Source organism: Amphibalanus amphitrite, unplaced genomic scaffold (genome assembly GCF_019059575.1).
Source record: "Amphibalanus amphitrite isolate SeventyFive unplaced genomic scaffold, NRLGWU_Aamphi_draft 000395F_arrow, whole genome shotgun sequence".
NCBI lineage: Eukaryota > Metazoa > Arthropoda > Thecostraca > Balanomorpha > Balanidae > Amphibalanus > Amphibalanus amphitrite.
In genome coordinates this window covers 386557-408665 of record NW_024881889.1, presented here as the reverse complement: position 1 = coordinate 408665, position 22109 = coordinate 386557, and the positions used below count along the sequence as shown (strand labels likewise).

The following is a 22109-nucleotide window of genomic DNA, read 5'->3' as shown; positions in this document are numbered from 1 at the left end:
AAGACGCTTATATTGCTCAGAGAGCACTATTTATTGCAAAATATTTCTAAATCCAATGTACAAAGTACTTTTATTGTAATTGACTCACTATTCCTGGCACTTTTGGTCCTCTAGGGCTTCAGTGTTTATGTTGAATAAATTAACGTATATTACAATGCATTGTTTATAATATCAATTGCCTTTCAATGATATTCTGATTAATGTATTGGTATTGCTTATCGTCATGGCTCTCCGAGGTTTTCAGTTTTTGCAAAGAGACTGGAAGAAGACTAAGCTCATTTGTGAATTATGCTCACAGCATGGTTCTAATAAATGGTTAAATCATAAAAGTTATAGGTAAGATGCATAGAGGCTTGGATATTTCTGACTTTATGAAGAAAAGTTAGAATTTTCGTACTTGTACAGCCCTTAGCACACTGCGTGATAGTTATTATTTCAATTTTTCACAAAACTGATAATACCTCAAAGCATTATTCTGGCAACATATTCAGCATTATGAATACAATTATAATGCCAATCTAAGGTGCGGAGTCTCGCGCATCTGGTAAATGTCAAGTTTAAGTCCTAAGAAGATTTCATTGATAAATTTTTCATATTTTTACATTATTTGACATCCTGAATCCAAAAATGACACTCATATGTCTCGCAAATAAAAGGAAAAAACATAATCAAACCTGACCTAACCTTACCTACTTACCTATAACCTACCAACCTACAACCTACAAACCTATCCTAACCTAACCTAACCTACAAACCTACCTACCTACAACCTAAAACCTACAAACCTACAACCTAACCTAACCTAAAACCTAATTTTTTTGCTGTTTCATATTCGTATCAACAGCGCCACAATTGTAGTTAGGACCTAAACTTGACATATACCGCGCATCTTTCTGTTACAACTTCCGAGTGACTGATAGCATAGTATTCTAATTATTCTCGGTTTTGTCAAAAAAGAATAGGTACCAACCACGCAGTGTGCAGAGGGCTGTACCTATCCTTCTTTTAACCCAAGGAAGATTATCCTTTTTCAGAATGAGGGAGTTATGGTTAATTAAAAGGTTGAGATTGCCATTTTACTTCATTGTAGCGGCAACAGGCATCAGAAGTGCCCTTACAGAAAAAAACTTTTTTTGCGGTGAATACTGGAACTTGATAATGAGGGTGAGGTTGAGGCATACTGATTGGAGGCATGATTCTCAATCAGAGTGTGGTTTTTCTCAGTTATGCTCATTGTTGCTGCTCCCACTGAATGCACATTTTTGTAACTTTGCCACTTTTGAAGTTTAAAAAGAAACCTTTAGAGTTTAGATGTTGTCATGAGAGGCTATCCCCCAGAATGAAGTGTGCAACTGGAAATGATTGGAAGGCAATCCATCTGACAGATATTTGCAATAATGTAATGTTTTGTCTCTAATCCTTGCTGAGTCAGAAGGTTATCTGCTGAAATAAGCTCAAGTCAGCTCATGATAAGGCTCACAGACATTCTTTCCAGGCAATTCCTCATTCTGCTTTTCAGCAACATCTCTAAAGGTCCCTATCTTTGGCTGTGGCACATTCCATGAAACACTATTGATGCTACATAACTGCAGCCAGATTTTGCTATCTGGCCTGTTTGTTACTGGTGGTGGTAGTTAATCAGTCCAATGGGATGGACTGGCGCCATTGCTATTTCTATTTGGGATCAGGCTCCAGTGCTCTATTTTGCTACCTTTTCAGCCAGCTGTTGCTGGCTCACATTTTCCTGTTCAGGGGCCGATGTTGAGCTGCATTGAGCCAGTCTGTTGTGCAAACTGCTAAGATCACTGTATGTCATATCTGATATCTTGAACAGCTGTTGCCTTTTGAGCCCTGTCACTCATCAGTTGCAGATTTTAGATAGATGGATGGATGGGATTAAATATCCTACAGCAGCAGCTTTGGTCATTGGTGTCATGTACTGTGTCAGCTCATATTGCTGGACTCAGGAAAGCTCACATGACTTGTGGTTTGGTGGCCTTATGGCCTGACTACCTTAGAAGCATCCAGGCAGGACACAGTTCCACACTCTCAATAAGCTTAGATCCAGTTCTATAGCCTTGGTTAGATTTACACCCTCCTGCCCCCCCCCCCCCCGCCCCCCCCCCCGGCATAAAAGGCTCGTTGCTCTCCACTGATGCTTGATTAAAAATTCCACAAAATTATCTCTCACTTTCTCTCAATTATCTCTCTTCTATTTTCTCCCTTTCAGATTGCTGTCTGTGAGTCGATCTCATGGGGCTCGTCCGCCGGGCGCCGCCGAAACTCTGGACGTCTCTCACATTCCTCTGGAGAGGACACGTAACTTCAGCATCATCGCCCACATCGACCACGGCAAGAGCACACTGGCCGACCGGCTCCTGGAGATTACTGGTGAGAAAGTATGGGGTAGATAGATTAGGTGTTTGAAACTGGTGAGTGGTGAGAGTCGGTGAGACCGTTGATGTGGTCGTTTGATTATTTCGTTTCGGAAAACGGTGCTTTCAGACATCTCTAACGATGCGTGTTTTTTTTACGTTTTAACGGTCTTTTTGTCAAGTTGCGTGGCAAAAATGTACAGTAGGTAGGATTTTAGCGACCAATTTGAGCATGAAGTTTCGTGTCTCTTCGCTATCCCCTCTGTGGTCCCTGAAAATACCTGACCTGTCTGGTTTATTCGTGTGGTTCGTTACAGGAACCATCTCTCCTGGTGAAGGGAATAAGCAGGTGCTGGATCGACTGCAGGTGGAACAGGAGCGGGGCATCACCGTCAAGGCGCAGACCGCGTCGCTGTTCTACACACACGTGAGTGTCTTGTAAACCCACGGAGCTTGTACCGACCACGAATTCCACGATCCGATGGAGAAAAGGCACGACATGGCGTTGAATCAGTCGAACTTTCAACGTACGAACGGTAATACTGCCTAATTTTTCGCGGACTGGCGTACCTAAACATTGTATGGTTTTGTGTGACATGCCGAGAGTGTGGCCGTGACACCAGCCATTAGCCATCCATGACCCGAGTACACATTCATCCTTGTCTGAGTGTGAATGTGTAGGAAATAGTGAACGCCGTATAGGCTCGATCCCGGATGCCACCTCCTAGGTCGAGGGACCGAGGGTTCGTGGCGAACGATCGCCTATTGAGCTATTAGGCGATCACGACCCAAGTGCTTGAGATGCTCGAACACAGCTCGACTTAATCTCAGCTCTCATACACTTATAGCATGGCCAGCTCAGTAATAAGTGGCATAAAGAAATATGAAAGGTTGATCCCATTCATGAAACTCGAAAGCTCGGATCTTAGTAACTACCAAGATCCTTTTTTCACATTGCGACACAGATCGTCATCGTAGATCCGTTAGAAAGGGTCGCATGCGTCGCACTCCAAGGCCCAATCTCACCAACTGCGGTAAACTCATTTTGAACCAAGTGTAGTGAATTGAGCAGTTATGAAGTGCAAAGCCCAAGTGGGAAAGCTTGGATATGATCTACAAGTCGCCCAGTGCTCGAAAGTTTTATTATTCCTAAATTTACCTCGAAATATCGCTACCTGCGCGGTGGCACTCTCGTAGTTACAAAGCTGTTCATAGATGGCGTTAGTAGTCGACGCCTGAAGGTAGACTGTGCCGCATCACTTGAATTCCGCCGTGGCAGCGACCCCTGAAGGTAGACTATGCCACATCGCTTGAAATCCGCCATAGTGGCGGCGGACGGCGCTAGGCATTTCGGTAATTACGCTTGCTAGCCTGCGTTCTGCAAATTACGAGTATGATGGAGAAAGTGTGAATAGACTGCATTGATATTTTTTATTGATCTTTACTAGCATGAAATCGAACACTAAACCGTCGCCAAACTGTCACGTTGATCAACTGCATTCATCATGTAGTCAGTGCCATTATATGTGTATTATTTATGTCCATGTCTTTCCCTCATAGCCGAGTGGTTTCGCGTGAAAAGTTGTCCGCTCACCAAATCGTTCTGTTTCAGAACGGTGAAGAGTACCTGCTGAATCTCATCGACACACCCGGTCATGTCGACTTCAGCTATGAAGTCTCACGGTCATTACAGGTGAGGGATCTGTTAAAAACAGAGCCGCTCTAATGCATAATACTGAATGCATAATATTGCGCGGTATAGACGTGAATCAAGTTTCATAAGCGCCGGCGTGCTTAATTAAGCAAAATGATGTAACCAAAAAGGATGACATCTTACTATCTGCGATCAACAGCTGTAGAGTTGTTTTTAACATGCGGAGAGCCGGAACCGAGCTTCTTTTCTGACCGCTGACACCGTGGTTGATCGTCTGACTGTCTGACCATTTGATGATTTACCGTTTGACCGGTGACTGTTGACCGCTGACCGCTTATCGCAGACCGTTTGCTGAGCCTCACCGTATATCTAATCGCCTATCTTACCGTCTCATTAGTTAACTTGCTGCCTGTTTATCCGTCTGACTGGTCGTCTAACCGTCTGTCTCATTGTCTTACTGTCTGACTTTACTGGTCGTCTAACTGACCCACTAGCTGACCCTCTGACTGTTTGTCTTACCGTCTGACCGTCTCCCTCCAGGCGTGTCAGGGCGTGGTTCTCCTGGTGGACGCCAACAAGGGCGTGCAGGCACAGACGGTGGCCAACTTCTTCCTCGCCTTCACCAGTGACCTGGCCATTGTCTCCGTCGTCAACAAGATCGACCTGAAGAACGCCGATCCTGACCGGGCCATCGCTCAGATGCAGAGACTGTTCGACTGTGATCCCGACAAAGTCTGCCGGGTGAGTGAGAAATTGCTTATTGTGAGAGGGTTCTTTGGGAGATTTCCTGATTACTGCTTGGTAAGATCTGTTAAGCTTCCATGTTGTGTTGCAGGAGATGAGAGTCGGGGTGGGCGAAATATTGCGTTTTTCCTTTTCGTTTCGATTTTTTCTTAATGCGTTTGTGCTCTTTGACAACACATTTGCTAAAACGGGTAGTGTGCACGTCCAATACACAAAAGAGACTGACGCGATTGCTCTCCTTTCTCTCGTGGTACCTAGATCTCGGCCAAGCTGGGCACCAATGCAGAGCTCACACTGATCCCTGCGTTCCCCCCCCCCCCTCCCCGTCACGGAAGATATGTGCCAAATGGGGCATCGACGTGCAGCACTGACCACTCCTCTCCCCCTCCTTCTGTCACGTCAGATATCAGCCAAGCTGGGCACCAGCGTTCAGTCGGTATGTACTGACTTAACCTTCCCATTTCTGTCACGTCAGATATCGGCCAAACTGGGCACCAACGTTCAGTCTGTTCTGACGGCTGTGATCGAGGACATCCCGCCGCCGAGCCAGTGTCGGCGTGACGAGCCGCTCCGGGCACTCATCTTCGACAGCTGGTGAGAAGTCTCTCTTAGACGCCTTTGAAGTCTAGGCCAGGGTGGGTGCTGCGATTTGCGAATAATCCCATTCGTGATCTCGCTGGAGCCAGTGTTGAGTGCTTGTAGCGTCTCGAAAGTAAATGTTGATCTAATGCATAGTTTTCACCATGATGCTTCTGTGTTTGAAACGGCCCATTCGAGAGCTTGAGTACGCTTGGTAAAGCGGACGGTATCACATCCTGCTTGGCTTTGATCTGCATTATTTTCGCTTTCCGTAGTTGTACTTGTCGTTTTAGGCGTCATACCGCTAAAAAGTGACGAAAAACTGGCTGCCGACCGAATATTCACATTGGTTCGACATTTACAACCGATCGTACCTCATGCTACCACATATTTTTGCTGATGTCACGAATTAACGCCCACCCCTCGTCAGGTTTGACCGGTACAAGGGCTGCGTGCCGCTGGTGGCCGTCGTGGACGGTCAGCTGGCGGCCGGTGATGTCATCGTGTCGTCACAGTCGGGCCAGTCGTATGAGGTGCGCGAGGTGGGACTGCTCCGGCCGCAAGAGACGCCCGCCACGCAACTGTGAGTGACAGATCGGAGAAGGAGAGTGGGCGTAAGGTGGGTGGGAGACTGATTAGAGATGGGAGTCATGTTATTTACATAGGTATGGCAGTGGTGCATGATTTTCAGTACCGCTTGTACTTTTATGTGACAGTGTATTGTTTTATTGAAATATTGATTGAAAGTGCCGCATCAGCTCGAACGAACCAGAACCGCCTTAAATGTCTCGTTAGCTGGATCTCATAAGCGGCACCGATAAGCTGACCAATGTGACATTTCCTTTCCCAAGTCACAATCTGTCCACACTGTAGCGCGTGTTTTATCACGTAACATTATCTCTCTTGTCTCTCCCGCCTATAACCGCCCATCTTGCCGTCAGGTGCGCCGGCCAGGTGGGCTACTTGCACGCCAACATCCGCACGGCCACAGAGGCCCAGGTGGGAGACACACTGTACCTGAAGGGACAGTCCGTCACACCGCTGGCCGGCTTCCGACGCGCCAAGCCCATGGTGAGCGACTGATGGGAGACTGTTTGGGGAGAGGGTGATGGGTAGAGAAGGCAGAAGTAAGGAATAGTGGATATGGGGTGCATTGAAAACAGTCATGCTGAAAGTCAATCAAGTATTCACGTGACATTGTATGTATTTTAGGCGTTTTAATGCAGTTTAATCTCATTTCAGTACCGAACTATCACTTTTCCCGATGCCGCCCCCTTTTCATCGACAACACCTCACTGTGTTGTGGCATTGCGTTCCGCTGAGTTCGACCCACAGCGGCACCTACCGACGTACCGACGCCACCTACCATACGCTGGTGTAACCCTTCTTTGAGCCTGGCCGCATTAACTTGTCTGTTCTTTACCTCCAGGTGTATGCCGGTGTGTACCCCATGGACCAGTCTCAGGTACCGAACCTACGAAGTGCTATCGAGAGGCTGACTCTGAATGACTCCAGCGTCAGCGTTCAGGTCGAATCCAGGTGAGTCAATATCGAGTCTAGATTTGTTATGTCGAGGCTAGAATACGATCAGTTCTGCTGCCAGCATAAGTTTGTGGCCACAGATTAGGCACTGGACTTCAGAGCGTGGTGGTTGTGCGCACCGTTCACTCGCTCTGCTCTTTATCACCACGTTACTTCAGGCATGGGCTAAGTATCGACAATGCCCATTATCAGTTCACACTACCTTTTTCTCCGATCTCCAGCGCCGCTCTCAGACAGGACTGGCGTCTGAGGCTCATCAGCCTGCTTATATTCTGCTCATACCATATAACTTCTCTCCCAGCGCCGCTCTGGGCCAGGGCTGGCGTCTGGGCTTCCTCGGTCTCCTGCATATGGACGTGTTTACCCAGCGACTGCAGCAAGAGTACGACTCGGAGGTGGTGGTCACTTCGCCCAGCGTGCCGTACAAAGGTGGGACAGAGCCGTGTGAGGTTTGTACCTATTGCCCATATTGGCAGGTCAGGATGAGTAATGGTGCTACAATGTGGCTTGAATTGGGCGTTTGGGTGATAATTTGCTGCTGCTGGATTAATTCGTTGAAATCATAGAATGTGGTTTGATTCCATTTGCATTGACGGTACACTTATCAGGTTAGCTGTTAGCGTCCGTGTTAGTTACAGTTCAGTATGAGGATATCAGTTAGCTCTGCTTTATGAAAAAAGTGTAGATGAACATTGTGTCATGTCTGTTTCAGCAAAAATTTTCGGCGCGAAGAACATCAAGAAGTATCGCGGTGATGAAATTGAGATCAACGGCCCCGCCCAGTTTCCGGACGTTATGATTGTCAGCGAGTTCATGGAGCCCATGGTCATGGGAACCATCATCACTCCAGGTACGAAAATCACTTGGTTTGGTGTGTCGCTAATATAACACTGGACTAAGTTCCAAGTTATTCCGTGGTCATCTGTCGGAAGGCTGAAGCTTTGCCAGTTAAAACAGACAGGTTCTATAATCGAGGTGTCTCGCATGATGTCACTATGACATCATTATGATGTGATATGGAATTTTGGCTGCGATTTTCGGGAGCTGCTGCGCCTGCCAAGCTATCGTTGCTGGGAGCCAATATTTACACTTATCGCTTCTGCTCTCATGCTGGCATTTTCATCTTCTTCCGAGAATGTTAATTTCACACCAAAAATTACATACGAACACACAGAGATACTCTGCAGATTATACAATGCAGCTTGGAAAAAAACGGATGAAAATCACTTTGGTTTGTCTGCTGCGTACAAGCCTTCTCATTCACACATAGCAGCGCTTGTTTATTTGACTCCGATGTTTTTATAACCCTCGTAGTTTGTTTTCTTGTGTGATGCGGTCGTCTGAGATGCGTTATCATTCGTTGTCCGTTCGTGGTTTTTCCTTTGTCACATTTCCCTCCGTCCCTTCTCAGTTTCGTTGGGTCTATAACCAGCGGGTTTTGTGCCACTATTACAGATGAAATTGTAACTGTAGGGAAGTCGCGGTATGGCCTCAATAACTGCTGCCGTGCTCGTTCCATGATATACTAGCTGGCGCGGCTGCCGACTGGCCGGGAGGGACGGGACGGGGCTGAGGGGAGGGACGACTTTGATCGCGTTTGGTAGGGCGCCAGCGGGCAGCTCAACGCCTCGCCCGCGACCCATCGACACCTCTCCCCCTCTCCTTCCCCGCTCCTCTGCCCCTCTCCCCCTGATACCCCTCCCTCTGATACCACTGCGGTTTGGGAGCCTGATAAATGAGTAGGGTTTGGAGCGGCTTTCAACGTGCCTCTGATCTTGCGCCCGCGCGAGCGCTTGATCCCCACTCCCGGGCGTTTGATCTTTGCTTAAAGATCGATGATTTGGCGCTGTAACTGTGCTAATTGCGTGTTATTAGCCAAGCTGCTATTAACCCCATGACGCTAAGTTAAGTGTCACAGGAGGTAGCTTGATGATTTGGCTTTGATGATGACATTGTATTTACAGCTAATTTCAACCCAAATATCGTGTAACTCCTAGCATTTCACGAAATCACGTCAGTTAGTACGTGTGTATTTTACTGACACAGACTCCTACTTTGGTGCCGACGGTGTCTCTCTAACGCTCCCGTCCGACCCACAGACGGCCTGTTAAGTAGGTGCCGTGTCCCTCTAACCATGTCCGTCCCTGTCCGACCGACCCACAGACGCTTACTTCGGCGCCGTGTCTTTCTAACGCCTTCCTCTGCGTCCCATCGCCACACAGACGCTTACTTTGGCGCTGAGTCTCTCTAACGCCTTCTGCGTCCCATCGCCACACAGACGCGTACTTAGGCGCTGAGTCTCTCTAACGCCTTCTGCGTCCCACCGCCACCCAGACGCGTACTTAGGCGCCGTGTCTCTCTAACGCCTTCTTCTGCGTCCCATCGCCACACAGAAGCGTACTTTGGCGCGGTGTCCCTCTAACCACGCTGTCTGCGTCCCCTCCAGACGCGTATTTCGGCGCCGTGTCTCTCCGCCTTCTGCGTCCCACCGCCACACAGACGCGTACTTCGGCGCCGTGTCTATCTAACGCCTTCTACTGCGTCCCACCGCCACACAGACGCGTACTTAGGCGCCGTGTCTCTCTAACGCCTTCTGCGTCCCACCGCCACACAGACGCGTACTTCGGCGCCGTGTCTCTCTAACGCCTTCTTATGCGTCCCATCGCCACACAGACGCTTACTTAGGCGCCGTGACCCTCTAACAACGCTGTCTGTGTCCCCCAGACGCGTACTTCGGCGCTGTGCAGGCGCTGGTGATGGAGCGTCGCGGTCACCAGTCGGAGGCCACCAACATCGACAACGAACGCATCATGGTGCGCGCCACCATGCCGCTCAGCGAGGTGGTCGTCGACTTCTACGACGAGCTCAAGTCGCTGACGTCCGGCTACGCTAGCTTCGATTATGAGGATGCTGGCTATGAGACGACGAATCTGTCGAAGGTGGGTGGTTGTAGCAGAGCAACTTGTGCTGCAGCTGTGCAGGTGCTTTTTGACAGCAATAGTTATGTGATAAACCGGTGTTTTTGTTGGGTTCTTCTTTTATGATAGCGCTCCGTTTTAAGCGGACCATCACCACGCCCTTTTCTTGAGTCTAGATAACCGCTTGTGTGCGTTTTTTGGCTTAGCATTGTTTCCTTTTTCAGTGACTAATTCCGTACGTTTTACGTAACTGCTTTGTTCCCACTGACCCTTGTGTCCATTTTCAGCTGGTCATCCTACTGAACGGCGAGCCGGTGGAGGAACTGAGCCTCATCGTCCACACCAGCCGCGCTCGCTCCATCGGCCGGGCGGTGTGTGCCCGACTGGCAGAGTCCATCCCGCGACAAATGTTCAGCGTGGCCATCCAGGCGGCCGTCGGAGGGAAGATCCTCGCCAGGGCAGATGTCAAGGCACTCAAAAAGGACGTGCTAGCCAAATGTGTGAGTGAGGGTTGAAGAAAGAAGTAGCCGTTGTCGTTACTCTGAGATGTAGTGAACGATTAAAAACACAATACAACAGGATTGGCTAGTGGCTATAGCTTTAGCGTGGCATTACGAAGATCGTTAATCGCAACCATTGAAATGCTTCACTTCATGCTAAGTTATTGAGGTGTATCAGGTTAGTGTTGTCTGCGATTGCTTTTCCTTTTCAGATCCTCCTTAATCAATTTCATGTCATTGGGGATGCTTTCCGAATCGTTACGGAATGTGCTCATTTTCCTTGCGAAAGAAACCTACAAAGTAGACGGCATTCTCACTCACTGACGCATCTGCCTCCCTCCCCAGTACGGCGGCGACATCAGCAGAAAGATGAAGCTGCTGAAGCGACAGGCGGAGGGCAAGCGACGCATGAAACGGATAGCCAACATCGACATCCCCCGGGAGACGTTTGTCAAGGTTCTGAAGCGGTGACGACCGTCAGGTGCGTCTCTAACGAGAGGGAAGGGTGAGGGAAGGGTGCTGGGGGTGTCCCGCCGTGTCAGTGGGTTGGGACAAGCGGGTGGGGTGAATGAACGATGTTGCGTGTTATCGGTGGATGACGAGATGATTTTATAGTGTTGTGATACGAGCGGGACTCTTGAAGTGAAGTGTCTGTTTCGTCGTGGATTGCTCAGGACGTTGCAAGCATCTCGCCTATGTCGTTGGTACTAGATCGTTTCGATTTGTTTAGTCGATTGACGGTCAATGGTCATAATTGACATACTGTGCTGATTTGTGTAATATTATCATGTGATGACATATCGATGCCTTTGCGCTAATAAGGAACTGAGATCCGGTGCTGCCGGGCCTACCTGGAATATTCTCATTTTATATGTATCTTCCTCGGACTGAGCAGTCACAGGGAGTTGTAAGTTTGTAACTCAGGAACGGACTTTAACCTGGCCCGTAATCACATGGTAGCTCGCGCGATTATTTGTCAGCCCAGGACTAATGAGCTCATCCTTTCTTTGCATTACCGCCATTTATTTTGGAAGGTGAATTTTCTTACTCACATATGTAATGCAGGTCAATTCATACAGGAGGCCCTGAATGAAGGCCTACTGGCGATGACGATGTCATTCACTGGCGGATCCAGGGGGGGGGGGCATTTAGGGCCATGCCCCCCCCCCAAAGGCCTAAAGTGGCCTGTTTGGCCCCCCCCCCCCCCCAAACGTCAGAAAAATTGCTAAGAAAATATACCTTGATGGAGGTTTTTAGCCACTTGTTGAAGTAAAGCTTTCCACAGCGTAATATGGAGGCAATATGGTAGCAGTGAGGGTCAGTCAAAAGTTGCGCGAGCGGAGTCGCCACTTTCAAAAAAAGACTGTGGTTGGCACGTGTTTATGGCGCGGCAGCTGGTAGTTGGCGGTGTTTCGCGTGGTGTGGCATCACTGGCGGATCCAGCGGGGGGGGGGGGCACGGGAGCCTGAGGTGCCCCTGACAGCAGGCCCGTGGTGCCCTTGCTGGGCCTGTGGTGCCCCTAGACCCTGGCAGACCTGTGGTGCCTCTGGCGGGCCTAGGGTGCCCCTGCTAGGCTGCTGATGCCCCTGGGACCTGACAGGACTGTGGTGCCCCTGACAAGCCTAAAGTGCCCCCAACAGACCCGTGATGCCCCCGACAGGCCCAAGGTGCCCCTGCGTGATGCCGTGATGCCTGCGAGGCCGGTGGGGCCCCTGACAGGCCCATGGTGCCCCTGCGAGGCCGGTGGTGCCCCTGGCAGGCCTGTGATGCCCCTGCTAGGCCGCTGGTGCCCCTGGGCCCCGACAGGACTATGGTGCCCCTGACAGGCCCAAGGTGCCCCTGCAAGGCCGGTGGTGCCCCTGTAAGGCCTATGGTACCCCTGCTAGGGCCTCTGGTGCCCCTGACAGACCCATGGTGCCCCTGCGAGGCCGGTGGTGCCGCTGGCAGGTCTCTGGTGTCCCTGACAGACCTGGGGTGCCCCTGACAAGCCTGTGGGGCCCCTCACAGGCCCGTGGTACCCTTGCTAGGCCTGTGGTGTCCCTGGCGGGCTGGTGGTGCCCGGTGCCCCTGCTAGGTCGGTGGTGCCCCTGACAGGCCTGTGGTGCCCCCGGGCACCAAGGGGGGTCATGACCCATGTGGCCCCCCTTGGATCTGCCACTGATACGTTATGGCTTATGCAATGTGCGATTGCAGGCACTTGGTATCCCTCACTTATCCCTCATTGGGGGCTCTGGCGGGCTCCTGAGGGCCCACGTCTATCTCAGGGAGCCCTAGACGGGCTCCTTTGGGTCCTTTCAGTCCACTATAGCATAAGAGGTCTCCACGCGAGTCCTATACATCTGAGGGCGTACCCTGACGTCTGAGGTACCCAACTGCAGCTCCAATGGTCTCTTACATTGGCGGATCCAGGGAGGGACATGCCCCCTTCCCAGAGGCCTAAAGTGGCCCGTTTGCCCCCTCCCCCAAACGATAATGAAACATAGTTCAATCAGTGCGTGGCCCAGGAGGCGAGTTGGACAGGGGGTGTTTTACCACCTCCCGGCCCGCAAAGGGACACAAGCACTGACTCGAAGCGGGTTAACTGGTCGACAAAAGCAATGGTAAGTGTTTACAAAGTAATATAAAGGCATGGGTCGGGTGGGCTACCATTTATATTTTTTCTTTTTAATTAGAAAAAAAATATTCATAGTATCAGGGCTGTGACGAAAAATAAGTGGCCTAAATCCGATGAGAAAACAGAATTTGGGGGTACCCTAGGTTTGGCTCCTGCATGAGTTGCCCCCCCCCCAAAACGTAAGCCTGGATCCGCCAGTGATGTCATTCAAATTGCTATGGATTCCAGTCGCATCCCGTCTTTTTACGGTGGTCGTTAGCCAGGAATAACCCGCGAGTTGCTGGGGGGGGGGGGCGTTAAACGCCCCCACTTTTTTCGCCGAGCCATAGCATAAAAACGGCGCGCCGCAGGCGCGCCAAATTTTGGGTACCTGTAGGGAATTGATTGAAGTGTATTGTGACAAAGTTTCAAAAAAAATCGGTCGGAAAACTTTTGAGATATCGAGGTTTTAGTGACGTCATTGTTTCTGAGTTTTCGACCAAAAACGGCATATGTTCAAAAAATCATATAAAATCACAGAATAGACATACAGACATGCCGTAAACGCCATTAGACTGCAAATACTATAAGCAATCAAATGGCTGTCTTCGATTATTGATTATCGTTCCGCATTTTCCAAAATCTTGAACTTAATCTTGGCAATTTCTCGTGACTACTTCACGACCATGATACATGCATTTCTTAAATTGAACTTTTTGAGCCAAACACGTACACATATGATAAAAATGAATGTCACCATCGTGTTCTACGCCCCAAATTACCCATAAAACATGTGTCACAGGCTGCGAATATCAGTTTTGATTTTCGGGGATATGTGCCTACCCGGTTGACCTGACCTTGACCCTGACCTATGCTGACAGACCCCTACATGGAGCTGACACTCTTGTAGGCCCTATATGATGGATTGTGCACCGTTTTGACAGAGTTTTTGACGAGAGGCACCCATTGCGAAGTCCTGAAGTCCATGCTACTGAAAGCCCGATTTCAGGTGTTTGACCTGACCTTGACCCGACCTGTGACCTCAAAATTGAACTTTAAAGTACCCATCTGAAGCGTCTCGTCGCGCTCTTTCGTTTGCCGCCTCGTACGTTTCGCTGTGCCTATTGGTTCTCGAGTTATCGGCTGGGGGGTTTAACGCCCCCCCCCCCCCCGAGCAAACGGTGTGTGGCGAAATACCCACTAGCAACTGCCGGGATAATAGGGAAGCCTTCTCATTGGAGTAGGTTCCCTAAGGGGGTCTTGAGGCCACCCTCTGTGACCCTTCTAGGGACGAGCTGATCCAAGGTGGTGCACTACTTGGTGGTCACTTCAGCATATTTCCCCCTACGCCTCCACAGCTTTTATCCCGTGGTCCTGCGATTATATCTGAAGGGACTAATTCAACTACAACATAACAGCAACACTAACACTAAAAAAGCATGGCTGATGTACGATATTCGTCTGTCATTTGGTTGCTAATTCATAAATTCATATGATTCTTCGAAACTAATCAGCACCCTTGTGCAAGGTGCTTCCCTGCAGTGGAATATTTGACAAATTCGTCATGAATCATCTAAGCAGTTTCTGGTGATGTTTTCTAACTTCCTAGTTCCTGGTGTAGCTGTTGGCCTGAAATCATTAGCTTCTTTCCGACAATAAATGTCGCAGACACTAGGGAAGCTGCTTATATTGTTTTTGAATTAGTTCTAATTCTCGAAGGCATTTCTAGGCTGTGCTGATGACTAGTAGCAGTACATGTTACGGCAGGCAAAAGATTCGTTTGATAGGATTTATCTATTGTCGCCTCTTTGATGTACGTAATAACTGAAAAATACACATAAATAACAATCAGTCCATAAAAACGATAATTGATACAAATATGACGCTCATTCATATAAAGCATAGATTATCACAGCCAAAATTATGAGAAATAAAGCAAATAAATGGTTAAATCAGTAACGTAACAAGTCAGTAACATATTGGCAAATCATTTGGATAATAACATAATCATAAATATCATCTATTCTGTCACCTACTCTCTCCTTCCTTTGGCATAGCCCACGTGTCAGATATCTCAGCGCCGAATCACTGGCCACGATGCGCAGTGCGCCACGCAAACAAATCAAGGGCCGCGTTCGCCGCGCTATTCCTGGGGAAACCCGCAAGCAAATTGTAATGCGGGAACATGGCTCCCCCAAATTTGAACAAAATTTGCACTTCCTCTAAATCTCGACGCGAGATCACATCGTAACACCGTAACACCCAACACATCGTCACGCTCCTCTGGCGAGTTCAGTTTTGCACGCGCACTCACTGATCGCTCACTGATCATCCCACTCACTGATCAATATAGTCCGTAGCAGATCACTGAGCACTTTGTGCTTCGATTGGTCGACCTGACCAATCCACATCAGGCTTCCTCGACGGGGAATCACGTACAGTCCCTCCGCAGGAGAAGCACAAGGCGGTGCACCGGCCTCTCGTACTCGGAGCCGCCCAGGAGCACGCGAACCTTCCGCACAAGGTGATCGCCGCTCGGGTGCGTAGCGACAACACGCGCCAACGGCCACTCCGAGCGCGGGCGCTCGTCGTCCACGACGAGAACGATGTCGTCGACCTCGATGTTCTGCACAACCCTCGTCCATTTGCGTCTCTCTTGTGCAGCGTAGACGATCTCCCTCCTCCAGCGGGCCCAGAAGTCGTTCGCCAGGTGTTGGATGCGCCTCCACCGCTGGCGGGCGTACAGGTCCGGCGAAGAGAACCTACCAGGAAAGGGAAGAACTATTCTACTTTTCTGTGTAAGGAGGAGGCTGGGGCTGAGAGGTTCGAGTTTGTTAGTGTCAGACATATCAACTACAGAGATGGGACGGCTATTGACTATGTCCTCTACCTCACACATCATGGTCCGAAGCAGCTCGTCGTCCAGCTGCTGTCCGTTGGTGACCAGAAGGCTGGTCAGTGCTGATCTGGCACAGCGGATCATTCTCTCCCATATCCCGCCCATATGACTGGCATGAGGGGGATTGAATGAGAACTCGATCCAATCACACTGGTCCTTCAGCAAAGCTTCTGTGACCTCTGATTTCATCTCCTTCAGTGCAGCTTTCAAAGCACTCTGTCCACCGACAAAGTTGCTGCCGTTGTCGCAGTATAGTCGCTGTACAGGTCCCCTTCTACAAACAAATCTCCTGTACGCATTGAGAAATGAGTCGGTTGACATAGAGTTGAGCGTCTCCAGATGCACCGCTCTAGAACTCAGGCAGGTGAAGATAAGTCCCCACCGTTTCACCTCACTTCGACGCTCCTTCACAAAGGAGGGGCCGAAACAGTCCACACCACAAAACGTGAAGGGAGCGGACGGCTCCAGCCGTTCGGACGGGAGATCAGCCATCTTTTGTCCACAGGCTGAGCCACGCAGTCTTCTGCAGAGCACGCAGCGCAGAACGTAGCTCGAGACCGCTGATCGTCCGTGTATGACCCAGTAGCCTTGCTGTCTGATCTCACCCAGCGTCATTTCTCTTCCAGAGTGACCTGTCTTCTCATGACACTGACGAATGATGAGAGTCGTCACATGACTGCTCTTGGGTAAGATCACCGGGTTTGTGACCTCTTGAGGCAGGCTGGCCCGCCTGATCCTACCTCCGACACAGAGGAGGCCATTGTGTCTCATAACCGGGTCCAGTTTTCTCAGTGAGCTGTTCCTCTTCTGTTCTTTCAGCTGACAGCTGGACAAATCATCTTCCGTGTTGTCCTTCGACTTCTCGAGTGTTTCACTTCCATCGTGACACTGCTCTCGGACAAAAACCATCTCGTTCTTGAATGTCTCTTTCTGCAGCGACCTCAAGATGATTACTTCAGCCTCCTTGAGGTCTTGTACTTGCAGTTCATCCTGCGTCCGAGTTCCTTCACTGTTATCAGCACGACGCTTCTTGCTCGCTTCTTGCAGCTTCCTCATGTACCGCAAGCAGTTTGCCACTGCTTTCTTCGCGGTGAACCACGAGGAAAATCGCTCCAGTCGTTCCAGCAGAGTAGGATACACTGCTGCGGATGTGCTGCTCTTGGTCATTAGTGCAGCTGCTTTCTTCACCTCTGGGTCTCGCTCATCTACCACTTCTTCGTTGTCCACCAGCGGTAGATCTGTTGAGAGGGAGAGGAATGCTGGTCCATGCCACCAGAGATGATTGTCAACAAGTTCTCGCACACAACTGCCGCGAGAAGTCACATCAGCAGGGTTATCAGCTGAAGAGATGAAGTGCCACTGATCGGGGGTCGTGTGGTTGTTGATCAGCTGCACACGGTTAGCAACATATACGTGAAACCTACGAGAACTGTTCCGTATATATCCCAGTACAACTCGGCTATCGCACCAGTAGTGTTGTTCCAACGCAGGGATGCTCAGTTCGTGTCCCAGGAACTCACCGAGCTCAGCAGCCAGCACTGCCGCCGCGAGCTCCAGGCGAGGGACAGTGATGACTTTCTTCGGCGTCACTCTCGACTTGGCCATCACCAGGTCGCAGGTTACCTCATCGTCTCGGATAGCTCGTAGGTAGCTGCATGCACCATATCCACACATGGAGGCGTCGGAAAAGTGATGCAACTCGTATCTGGTCGTGCCGCTGCTCGGTCGCATGTTGGCTCCATACTGCCTCGGGAGCCTCAGAGCCGAGAGGTTCAGCAGCTCCTTCCTCCAGGTAAGCCATTCAAGGCCCAGCTCCTCGGGAACTGGGTCGTCCCATGTGCAGTCTTGGCCACACAGCTCCTTGATGATCATCTTTCCACGAAGCGTGATCGGCGAGATCAGCCCCAGCGGATCGAAAACAGAGCTGACACCTGAAAGTATGCCTCGCCTGGTCAGCGGTTTTTCAGGGATGTCGATGTTGAACAGGATCGTATCAGAGAACAGATCCCACCTTACTCCTAGTGCCTGCTCACAGAGCTCAGTCTTGTGCTTCAAGAGGTCCACATTCTGCAGCGTCTTGGACCTGGAGTAGATCGGGATGGTTCCCAGAACTGCAGAGTCATTGCTGGCGAACTTTCCAAGCTTAAATCCGCCTTCAGCGCAGAGTTTCGTCGTGTTCTCGATGAGCGAGATGGCCGTACTTGCTCGAGGCGTTGAAGCTAGCCCATCATCGACATAGAAGTCGCGTTTCACGAAGGCGGCTGCTTCCTCTCCGTGTCTCGACGCGTACAGCTCTGCTGTCAGGTTCAGAGCGTGCATGGCGCACGCAGGCGACGAGATGGCTCCGAAGAGATGCGTGGTCATTCTGTACAAGACAGGCTCCTCTTCCACGTCACCTCCCGGCCACCACAAGAATCTCAGTAGGTTTCTGTCCGGCGGTGTAACCACGACTCGGTTGAACATCGCCTCAATGTCACATGTCAGCGCGATCTTCTCCTTTCTGAACCGCGTCAGAATGCCTACCAGGTTGTTGGAGAAGTCAGGTCCCTGCAACAGTTCCCGATTGAGGCATCGTCCACGGTACTCGGTACTGCAGTCGAATACCACTCTGACCTTGTTTTTCTTCCTTTCGATGACGCCATGGTGGGGAACGTACCACACACGTCCGTTGCTGGCCTCGATTTCTTCATCAGGGACGGGCTCGGCGTACCCTTTGGCCAGCATCTCTTCCATAGCTCTGACGTACAGGTCCTTGTAGTCAGAATCCTTCTTGAACTTCCTGCTTAGGGACTGCAGACGGCCCTGAGCTTGTTCAATGTTGTCCGGCAGTTTGGTGTTTGGCTCACGCAGCGGAAGTGGAGCCTCAAAACGACCATCTGCGAGCTGGTGCATACTGTCTTCCATTATCATCAGGAACTGCTTGTCGTCTTGAGACATCGCTTTGCCCTTGTCTCTCTGTGGGTCAAAGTCAGAGTCCAACATTCTAGCGACTTGCTCTGGATGTAGTTCTCTGGCTCTCACTCTGAACGCGTAGTGTTGAATCCTCTTTGGGCCTGCTTCTGTCGAGATGAAGAGGCACGCAGAGTCTTCTTGTCCGTCAGTTTCCTCGGCCTCTCCCATGTAGCCAACCACACTCCAGCCTAGGCTCGTACGAATCGCCCACGGCTCGTCGTCTCCACCTGTGATCACTTCAAGGGGTTTCAGGGCCTTCGAGCAGTTGACACCAATGAGGATACCGATCTCAGCCTCGGGACGATACTCTGGCAGCTCTCGGGAGACTTCACGTAGATGTGTCCACTCGGCTGTAGTCTCACGTCGTGGAATGAGCTGACGTTCGGCTGGGATGTCTTCCTTTGAGTATGTGGGAGGCAACTCTATCTTCTGGCTTCCAGAGAGATCTCGGATGGTGAAGCCCCTGATGACTTGACTTTTGGAGACAGTCTTCCCGGTCATCGTGTTCACTTCCAGAGCCACTTCTTCACCATCCACACCCATTCTCTGCAACACAGAATCCTTCACGAAACAGGTGTCGGACTGTGGGTCCAACAGCGCGTACACGATCTCTTTGCTGGTTGGACAGTCTCGATGCTCAAGCTGGACGGGCACCAGCATCGAGTGTGTGCACTTCAGCCTCACACTTCTCGTGTCACTGGAGGTGACATGGAGCGACGTGGCCGTCGTCTGGGTTCCTGTTGAAGCAGAAGCCGTCCTGCTTTGCTTCAGAAGGCTCTCATCGTGCAGTAGAGTAGGGTGCAGTCTTTTGCACTTCTCGCACTGCTGCTTCCTTCTGCACTCTTTCCACCTGTGGCCTCGTCTCAGGCAGCCTCCACACAGTCCTCGTTGCCGAACGAGCTCCTGCCGCTCCTTCAAGGACATCCTCATGAACGCTGCACACTGATCCATGGAGTGATCGTCCTTACAGATGACGCAGTGCTGCTGCTGAAGCTGCAGGTTTTCCTGTCTCTGATTCACCGGCACAGATGTAAGAAGCACATGTGTGTTTCTTTCCTTCTTTGTCGGTGGTCTCTTCCTGTCTTCTTCTCGATTCCGTGACGTCACAGGACCAGAAGAGACTCTTGCCTCCTTGCTCATGAAAGAGACGAACTGTGAGAAGGGAGGATACTGAGGCATGGCACCATCTTCAGGCTCATGTATCCACCTGTCCACCACCCGTCTCCAACTGTCACTCATGTACCTTGGCAGTTTTCTGATGACCATGTCAATATCATGCATGCCTTCAAACATCTTCAGCTCTTGCATGGAGTTTGAAACCATCAAACACTGTTCAAGAAAGTCAGCCAGTTCAGTGAGTGACTTACTGTCTCCTGCCTTCACCTCTGGCCACTTGTACAACCTCTTCTTGAACTCATTGGCAGTGATGAAGGCATTGCCATATCGGTCTGTCAGTCGTTTCTTGGCCTGCATGTATGCGTCCTCTGAGCTCAGCTGTAGGAAACCGAGAATGGAGTTCCGAGCATCTCCAGCAGTGTAGTGTCCCAAGTAATGGAGTCGTTCACTTGGTGACGAGCATCTGGCCTCAATGTAGGCTTCGAAAGCCTTCAGCCACATGTGGAATGTCGTGTGGTCGCCTCTGAAGACGCTTGGCTCAATCTGAGGCAGACGATCTCTCTGAGCCTGCTGAGAAAGAAGCTCAGTCAACACAGACACAGTCACTGGTCCAGTTGCTGGCTCAGGACCTGGGGGTGGAGATGGTTCAACTGCGGTCAGCTGCGGGTTGGCACAGTTTGTCATGTCTGTGTTTGCTTCATGACAATCAGTAGTACATTCTCCCGTACTGACCTGGTTCACCTTCCTTGTCTGCAGGCTACCATCTCCAACTTCTTGTGGTGTCAGAAATGATGTGTCAATCTCCCTTTCCATATTCTCAATCACTTCTGTCTTTGCTTGCTGAATCTTCAGTTCAGTGTTCAGTTTGTGTCGTTCTTCTTTCCACTTCAGTTCTTGCATTTGGGTTTCCATCATTTTCATTTCTCTTTCCAGCTGGCACTTCTCCTCAAGAGCAGCTGCTCTTGTCTTGAGCTCCACTGTGCTTTGGCTTTCTTTTACTTTCAACATGTACAGCTGGGCTCTCATTGACATTCCTGATCTTGATGACCCGCTCCTCGTAGATGAACATTCATCTTGATCCTTTGCCTTCTTTTGGTTGACATCCTCTCCTTGGGCTGGTGTCAGAGATTCAATTGTTGCTCTCATGACCTCCAACTCTATCAGTTTCTGCTCATACGTTGTCCTGTGCTCATCATAATCTCCTCCCAGAAGAGTACGCAGGTCACCATCTGTCTGTTTCAGTCTAATGTAAGTGTGCTGCCATCTGGAGATCTTTGCAACTGTTTGCTGCATCCTGTCTTCATCATCTTCAGATGTCAGATCATCCAGAAGCATCTTTCCGTCTTTCTCCAGCTTGATCAGCATTTGTCTGAACATCTTCAGCTTCAACTCCTTATGGTACTGGTAACCCTTCTCAGTCATTTTCAGTGCCTGGGCGGGCCTTGTGACAACACGCTCTTGATCATCAGTCGGATCCATGGTGTGCAGGTAATTGGAACGACGAGGTAGGTAGGATTCAACAAAATTCTGTTCTAAATCTACACTATCAGTTCATGTTAGTCATGTGCCACAGTTAGTGCCAACTACAACATAATAAAACAGGATCAATCATGGGTAGGTACACTGTTAGTTTAAAACACACCTCAAAATTCAAGCAAATAACTACACTGGAGGGAAACCCTGGTAGGTACAGCTTTGTCTCATTGGGCCAGGGAGGAATTCATTGTGCCATAACTGGAGAGATTATTACTGTTACGGCAGGCAAAAGATTCGTTTGATAGGATTTATCTATTGTCGCCTCTTTGATGTACGTAATAACTGAAAAATACACATAAATAACAATCAGTCCATAAAAACGATAATTGATACAAATATGACGCTCATTCATATAAAGCATAGATTATCACAGCCAAAATTATGAGAAATAAAGCAAATAAATGGTTAAATCAGTAACGTAACAAGTCAGTAACATATTGGCAAATCATTTGGATAATAACATAATCATAAATATCATCTATTCTGTCACCTACTCTCTCCTTCCTTTGGCATAGCCCACGTGTCAGATATCTCAGCGCCGAATCACTGGCCACGATGCGCAGTGCGCCACGCAAACAAATCAAGGGCCGCGTTCGCCGCGCTATTCCTGGGGAAACCCGCAAGCAAATTGTAATGCGGGAACAGTACATACGTGGAAGTGTTCTTCGTAAAGAGGGTTGATCGTGACCACATTGACAGTT

At 49.8% G+C, this 22109-nt stretch overlaps 2 protein-coding genes across 2 annotated transcripts; one reads left to right on the top strand and one right to left on the bottom strand.

Annotated features, from left to right (window-relative positions):
- The first annotated feature begins 25 nt into the window (after positions 1 to 25).
- Positions 26 to 11112, top strand: LOC122390405 (translation factor Guf1, mitochondrial-like). The gene is made up of 14 exons (XM_043383312.1): positions 26 to 336; positions 2231 to 2391; positions 2693 to 2802; positions 3988 to 4068; positions 4570 to 4770; positions 5249 to 5367; positions 5783 to 5935; positions 6294 to 6423; positions 6782 to 6891; positions 7196 to 7323; positions 7607 to 7744; positions 9619 to 9833; positions 10100 to 10312; positions 10658 to 11112. The coding sequence occupies exons 1-14, from the start codon at positions 224 to 226 to the stop codon at positions 10781 to 10783; spliced, it is 1998 nt and encodes a 665-aa protein (XP_043239247.1). The 5' UTR covers positions 26 to 223; the 3' UTR covers positions 10784 to 11112.
- Positions 11113 to 14684: 3572 nt separating this feature from the next.
- LOC122390431 lies at positions 14685 to 22042 on the bottom strand. The gene is made up of 2 exons (XM_043383376.1): positions 21903 to 22042; positions 14685 to 21690 (listed from the first exon to the last, which is right to left on the bottom strand). The coding sequence occupies exon 2, from the start codon at positions 21349 to 21351 to the stop codon at positions 15337 to 15339; it is 6015 nt and encodes a 2004-aa protein (XP_043239311.1). The 5' UTR covers positions 21352 to 21690; positions 21903 to 22042; the 3' UTR covers positions 14685 to 15336.
- Positions 22043 to 22109: the final 67 nt, after the last annotated feature.